The 7,958-nt window shown below is 45.1% G+C and overlaps 1 protein-coding gene across 1 annotated transcript; it reads right to left on the bottom strand.

The window, feature by feature from the left end:
- Positions 1–3,361: 3,361 nt before the first annotated feature.
- On the bottom strand, positions 3,362–6,850 carry tmem60 (transmembrane protein 60). Its single transcript, XM_068059230.1, has one exon. The coding sequence runs from the start codon at positions 6,397–6,399 to the stop codon at positions 6,001–6,003; it is 399 nt and encodes a 132-aa protein (XP_067915331.1). The 5' UTR covers positions 6,400–6,850; the 3' UTR covers positions 3,362–6,000.
- Between the last annotated feature and the right edge of the window lie 1,108 nt (positions 6,851–7,958).

Genomic DNA, 7,958 nt, shown 5'->3' with positions numbered 1-7,958 from the left:
CAGCTCCTCTCTCTTGGCGTTCATCATGACCTACATGAGAAAACATAGACATTGAAGGTTAGAGTCTACCCATCGTGACATTCCAAACACCCCAGCTCTATTGATGCAGTGGTGATCATATGTGCAGCTTGGCTCTTTAGTACAAGATACACCCTGGGGCCCAGGAGATGCTCACTCACTCATTTGGGTAGATGCCCCTGCCTTGCCATCTGCTATGGAGCAGCCACCTTGCTGCCTTGCTAGTTCCATGGCCTCCTCCTCCATCAGGGTGAGGACATGATGATAAGGCACTCCACCACCAGTCTTGGCACGCTCTTTTCGATTGTGGGCAATCTTCTGCAGACACACTGATGAACAAAGTTAGTCTCCCAGCAGGGAAAAGCCCCAGACCTCTGATGGTAATAATCCAGTGGGCCATGATAGGGGCACACTTATGCCTCCTGCACTCAAGCCCTCTCGAGGGACTGTGTAAGGTTTAACAGTGAATGACATGTGCCCCTCACCGAGATGCGGCCCAGCCACAGGTATCATGTCCTTCTGCACTTCCCCAATGAATGTGACTGGGTGGTCACTCCCTTAAACACAACCACTCCCTCTCACTGAGCCACATGCACTGGAGCTCTCACCTTAGCAACCCGGATCAGCTCATTGACCCGCTTCCTGCACTGGATCCATGTCCTGGGGATGACCCCACAGCTGCTGATCTCCTCCACAATCTCTGTCCAGGTCTGCTTGGTCAGGCAAGCAGGTCTTCTCCTCCTGTCCCTGGGGAAGAGGACCGCTGCTTTGCCCTGCAGCTTGGACAAGAACCTGCAAGGAGGCATCACTAAACTTCCTTCAGCCATGGCCAGTGTGGACTCATGATCAGCACCTTGTCTTGTGCAGCACAGGCAACAGACAAGATCTAGGGGGAACAGAGGGCACTCGGGAAGGCTTTCTTTCCATCAAGGCAGGAGTGAATGCAGGGCTGGCGGCCCTTTAAGTATGGCACCAGCATCTGACTTTGCCTGAGATAATGGCACCATCAGCATCCCTTGCTTACTTCAGGCCCTTGATTGCACAGGCCCTATGCATTCCCATTCTTAATTGGCTGACTGCCACGTGATTGCAGTCAGGTGGCCACATCTCACTTCTGCAGTGATGGTACCCACTTCCGCCACCGAGAGCTTCACCGCCACTTTAAAATTCAGCCCCAAGTGTCAATTCTAGAAATTGTGATTAAAGGAAGATAATGCTGAACTAAAATAGAGTTGCTATGTTTTTTTTTATTCATTCATGGGATGTGGGCGTCACTCGCTAGACCAGCATTTATTGCCCATTCCTAATTGCCCTTGAGAAGGTGGTGGTGAGCTGCCTTCTTGAACCGCTGCAGTCCATGTGGGGTAGGTACACCCACAGTGCTGTTAGGAAGGGAGTTCCAGGATTTTACCCCAGCAACAGTGAAGGAACGGCGATCCAGTTCCAAGTCAGGATGATGTGTGACTTGGATGGGAACTTGCAGGTGGTGATGTTCCCATGCATCTGCTGCTCTTGTCCTTCGAGGTGGTAGAGGTCACGTATTTGGAAGGTGCTGTCTAAGGAGCCTTGGTGCGTTGCTGCAGTGCATCTTGTAGATGGTACACACCGCTGCCACTGTGCGTCAGTCATGGAGGAAGTGAATGTTTGTGCATGGTGTGCCAATCAAGCGGGCTGCTTTGTTCTGGATGGTGTCGAGCTTCGAGTGTTGTTGGAGCTGCACCCATCCAGGCAAGTGGAGAGTATTCCATCACACTCCTGACTTGTGCCTTGTAGATGGTGGACAGGCTTTGGGGAGTCAGGAGGTGAGTTACTCGCCGCAGGATTCCTAGCCTCTGACCTGTTCTTGTAGCCACGGTATTTATATGGCGACTCCAGTTCAGTTTCTGGTCAATGGTAGCCCCTAGGATGTTAGTGGGGGATTCAGCAATGGTAATGCCATTGAATGTCAAGGGGAGATGGTTAGATTCTCTCTTGTTGGAGATGGTCATTGCCTGGCACTTGTCTGGCGCGAATGTTACTTGCCACTTATCAGCCCAAGCCTGGATATTGTCCAGGTCTTGCTGCTGCATTTCTACACGGACTGCTTCAGTATTTGAGGAGTCACGAATGGTGTTGAACATTGTGCAATCATCAGCAAACATCCCCACTTCCGACATTTATGATTGAAGGAAGGTCATTGATGAAGCAGCTGAAGATGGTTGGGCCTAGGACACTACCCTGAGGAACTCCTGCAGTGATGTCCTGGAGCTCAGATGTTTGACCTCCAATAACCGCAGCCATCTTCCTTTGCGCTAGGTATGACTCCAACCAGCAGAGTTTCCCCCCCCCCGATTCCCATTGACTCGTTTTGCTAGGGCTCCTTGATGCAATACTCGGTCAAATGCTGCCTTGATTTCAAGGGCAGTCACTCTCACCTCACTTCTTGAGTTCAGCTCTTTTGTCCATGTTTGAACCAAAGATGTAATGAGGTCAGGAGCTGAGTGGCCCTGGCGGAATCCAAACTGAGCATCACTGAGCAGGTTATTGCTAAGCAAGTGCTGCTTGATAGCACTGTTGATGACACCTTCTATCACTTTACTGATGATTGAGAGTAGACTGATGGGGCGGTAATTGGCCGGGTTGGACATGTCCTGCTTTTTGTGTACAGGACATACCTGGGCAATTTTCCACATTGCCGGGTAGATGCCAGTGTTGTAGCTTTACTGGAACAGTTTGGCTGGGGATGCGGCAAGTTCTGGAACACAGGTCTTCAGTACTATTGCCGGAATATTGTCAGGACCCATATCCTTTGCAGTATCCAGAGCTTTCAGTCGTTCTTGATATCAGGTGGACATGTCAGCGTCTTTATACCAAAAAAGTCTTTTATATTGCATTGAGTAATTCTCTGTCTTCCCTCAAGGTAGCATGGGATAGGTCAGCTTCTAAAAACAATGAATTTATTTGCTGCCCCCAATCTGCAAAGTTACATATAGTAGCATTTCAAAGAAGTAGTGACCAACCAAGCTATTGGGAGTAAGTTTTGGGTCTGCCTTAAATATTCTTCCAGGTATAGCAGTACTGGTCATTCCTGGAAGAGGTTTTAGTGGAGGGATATGGTCCCCAGAAGTGCAGAAGGTTTTAGTTTAGGCAGGCATCAAGATCGGCACAGGCTTGGAGGGCCGAATGGCCTGTTCCTGTGCTGTACTGTTCTTTGTTCTATCATGAGTTTGGGAGAGGACCAGTACTGCCTAATAATTATAGCATAGTACAATCTGTAACAAAATGATTTACTCGTGCTCTGATCCGGATGTTGGCTTTTGTGCACTTCTCCAACAGTTCTGATAGCAGACACGGTGAGGCAAGGCCAGATACAAATTGCTATTTTATTTCACAGACACCAATGAACATACAGAGCAATAGTCAAAGCAAATTTAATTTACTCCACTCAATCCCACCCGTCTTGAAAAATAAACTTTGTAACTTGTTTTTGTGGGCTGGCTAACCTCTTTTTAGCATTACCTTTCATTCTCGGGTACTTCTAACTGCAGCTCTGAGCCCTATATCTATACCTTGCATTCTTTGTACTGCGCAAATGTCATATTTTGTTCCTAACCAGCGTATGGGATGTGACATTGACTTCCAGGTCAGTTTTGCAAATAGGCCTGTCAATAAAACCAGCTACTTCTGCTCACTCTCCCAACCCACCCCTTTCACTGAGGTGGGGGAGGGGTGATTCAAAAAGAGCATCTGTTCTCAATCAATGGATGCCACCTTGACTAATATGCCCGGCATCCTCAGATCAGATTGGAACTGGAATAGACAGTGAGCAGTGACATTCCACAAACTGGCCTCCATCCTCAGCACCTTCAGCCTGTGCCTATATTCTTGAAAATCCCATTTGAAATCACAAATGTAGCTCAATCTCAAAATACTTTGTGAAGTAATTTTTTTTAAATGCTGAAACGTGACTCCATTAAAAAATCCCTAAATCAATTTCAGAATATAGACAGTCAGTTACCAGAAAAAAAAGAACTCTTAATGAAACTGTTAATCATGCCAAGTCACAGAGGCAAAGGAACATTTTTTCCCTCCAACAATCTAAATCCAATTCTAAATGCATACTTAATAGAAAAATACAAAAATCTTCCTATTTGATCGAGGGAGAAAGCTCGTTTCCATTGCCTGCCTTTTTCTTCCCACCTCCTACAGAATGATTGTTGCACAAGAAGCTGCAGTCAGAGGAACAAAGAATTGAAGGGGTGGGAGTGGATTTGGGGCTGGAGGAGGTTATAAGAAGTAAGTGGTAAGGCAATGGAGAGATGGGAACAGGACGAAAATGTCCAAATTCAGATGCTGACAGACCGGGAGAAATTCTGAACCAGCGAGGAAGATGGGTGAGCAAGATTTGGTGTGGGATAAGATACAGGTAGCATAGTTTTGGATGAGGTCAGCTGAGAACAGAGGTTTATACATATCAGGAAAAGCTGAACAGGCTGGGGCTGATTTCTAAAGAGCAGGCTGGGGGGTGGGTCTAATGGAAGTTTTTGAATTATGAAGGGGTTTGATAGAGTAGGAGGAGATAAGATGTTTCTGCTTGTGAGGAGCCCAAAACTAAGGGCTATAAATATAGTCACTAATCAATCCAATAGGGAATTCAAGAGACACATATTTGCCCAAAGAGTGGGAAGAACTCACAGACACAAGGAGTAGTTGAGGCAAAAAGAACAGCTAGATACACACGTGAGGGAAAAAGGAGTAGATTATGCTGACAAAGTTAGATGAAGTAGAGTGGAAGGAGGCTTCTGTGGAGCATAACCAATAGCAAAGTCCAGTTGGGCTGAATAATCTGTTCTGTGCTGTACACTCTATATATTTTGGTGGGTGAGTGTGCAGAATTTGTGGTGAAGTCAAATACAGTGGTTTTGCTCTTCCCAATTTTTAGCTGAATGAAGTAGGGACTCATCCAGAACTGGAGGTTAACAAGCAGTCTGACAGCGCAGAGATAGTGGAGAGGTCCACAGAGTGGTGAAGAGGTAGAGTTGGGTGTTACTCGCATCGACGACAGAAATTGTATCTCTGTCCTTTACAATCTAATGACCCTATTATTTTTCTATCCTGCCTCTGGATGGGCGAGATGAACATCGCTATAATTATAATATTGATCCTGCCTGCAAAACTTGCTGCACACTACATAGTTTCCAGTTGTCAATAATTCCCTTTTGTTCATTGTATCTTGCACATATCTTTGTTTTGTTTTGGAAATATTTCCGCAAAATGTCGGAAGTTTTGTTTTCATTTTGTGAATGTTTAATACATCAAGGGCCTAACTAGAAAGTAGTGCGCGCTATTTGGCATTTGTGCAGATTTGCTAATATTGCAATCCTTTGTTATCAACAGTTTTCCAAATAAAGTGCGGTTTGGATAAGCTTCAAGTCAGTGTTGCAGCCTTTGCCCAATAATGCATTTGGCCTCGAATTGGCCCAATCAGCGGATAGAAGTTGCAGATAGCAGGAATAAGGCTACTTTTTGAATGTTATAATTTAAGTATTTATAGTTATGGCAAGTTAAAGTGTTAAGCGCCTGTACTTAAATTTCCCATAATACAAAAGGAAAGTATTGTTATACCGTCGTTACCAACAGCGTTACTTGTGTAACTGGATATCAGAACAGCAATTTGAAGAAAATGATTTCAATTGCATAAATTACATACTGTATTTACTTGAACAAACCCCTGGTATGACTACATCCTGTCTCAATCTGTCATGATTTGCGTTCATTTACAATATTTTTTGTAAGTAACCTTCACATTTACATGATTATACTAGGATGATTTCACGTAAAGGCAAGTGGTCGTAAGAAATTACATTTACATTCCGGTAGAATTCTCTTAGCTTTCAAAAACGTGTAATACACTATTCATTCAACATGCCTTTCACTATTAGATAAACTGGCGCTGGAGCAACAATTAGGGTGACGACAAACGCCTACATATTGTCCACTTTATCAGTCTTGTCCTGTAGAATAGATATTATACACTAGATCAACCACTGCTCCGATGAGTAAGAGCCAAAGAGGTATAAAAACGAAGGTGAGCTTCATTTGTGTGAAATGCTCCAGTCTGGCGCAAAGCGCTAGCAGAAAGCCTAGTTTAAGCAACATGGCGCATAGGTACCAGACCTCCTTCTTGAGATTGCTGCCGTTCCTGTCATAGCCCGATTTGCATCTCCCTGTAATCTTTACGATCAACATGATTAGAAGGATGGTATCAAAAATCCAGAGCGGGATGAAGATGAGGATCCAGTTCCAAGGCGCTTTATCATCCAATTTCAGCACCAATACAATTAAGAAGAGTAAGGTGAAGAGCCAGCTCATTAAAACCCTCTGCGCTAATGACATTCTCATCTAAAACAGGAGGGGAGCTGCTCGCCTCTCCAATGTCTGCTCAGAATGTTTCGAGAAACTTGCAAAGGCAATACTGTTATAAAACAAGTTTCATTTCATTATCTTACATAAACAGTCTTTTCGGTCTGTGCTATTCGCTCCCTGGGTTAACCACGTCGTTTTCTCCATCTTATTCTTGATGCTCGCATGATACTTTGATACATAATAACACTGATTTCCTAAACTCCCGAATGTGGATTCAAGTCAACGATTGGCCGTCGTTACAAAGATGCCAAGTGTGAATCAAGAATCGAGTTAATAAGCTCTCTCGGGATAGCTCTCCCCACAGTCAGCAGGCGAAGCTGCAGCTCAGATACACGTTAATCCCCTTCGCATGCTTCCCTACTACCGCCCAGATCTTCGCTTTGCCTCCACTTTCCCTCCAACCCTTTACTTCGACTGAAAACATATCCGTTTCCTCGCCCCAGAGTCCCGCCCATACCGGGAGGCCATTGGCTACAATTGTGAGGTTATACTGTCAATCAGTCATGTGTCACACTTCCGGGAGCAAGGAATCAAAGGTCCTTCGAAAACAGAAACTTTTCGCTCCAGTGTGTGCACTATTTTATACGGATGATGTACGTTTTGTAATGACGTAGCATATGAATAATCAATTTCCATAATTTTACTTACAGTATACTTTTATGGAGGCGTGAAATAGGGAAGAAATTAATTTTTAAAAAATGTATGGTCCCTTATAAGATACCCTTGGATGAGATAATTGAGAATTTATGAAAATTAAACTCCCCTACTCAGGGCTGTCTGGCTGGTGAAGTCCAAATGGTTATATTTGACAATCGTACTGCTGTAAAATCATGCGGCTGGTCAATATATTTCCTCAGATGGCAGTGCCTGGGCAGCTGCCATGAACAGGCTCTCCTATAATGGGGCAAGGGTAGTTTACCAATGAGTGATAAGGAGTCAAATATTATACGACGATCCTTTCTTGGAGTCGAACATAAACCCTCCCCCCCCCCCCCCCCCGCCCCCTACCACACACACACACACACACACACACACAGACAGACAGACAGACAGACAGACAGACAGACAGTGGCGCAGTGGTTAGCACCGCAGCCTCACAGCTCCAGGGACCCGGGTTCGATTCTGGGTACTGCCTGTGTGGAGTTTGCAAGTTCTCCCTGTGTCTGCGTGGGTTTCCTCCGGGTGCTCCGGTTTCCTCCCACAAGCCAAAAGACTTGCAGGTTGATAGGTTAATTGGCCATTATAAATTGCCCCTAGTATAGGTAGGTGGTAGGGAAATATATAGGGGCAGGTGGGGATGTGATAGGAATATGGGATTAGTGTAGGATTAGTATAAATGGGTGGTTGATGGTCGGCACAGACTCGGTGGGCCGAAGGGCCTGTTTCAGTGCTGTATCTCTAAACAAACAATAAACAAACAAAAACGAAAAGAAGGACGAAGAAAGGCCAACCAGTCCATTTGGTCTGTCCCATTCAATCACAAAACCCTAAATACTTTCTACCCATCAGCAACCAACTCATTTTCTGGGAGAAGT

The sequence above is a fragment of the Heterodontus francisci genome, chromosome 27 (genome assembly GCF_036365525.1).
Source record: "Heterodontus francisci isolate sHetFra1 chromosome 27, sHetFra1.hap1, whole genome shotgun sequence".
Taxonomy (NCBI): Eukaryota; Metazoa; Chordata; class Chondrichthyes; order Heterodontiformes; family Heterodontidae; genus Heterodontus; species Heterodontus francisci.
This window is presented reverse-complemented; position numbering and strand designations above follow the sequence as displayed.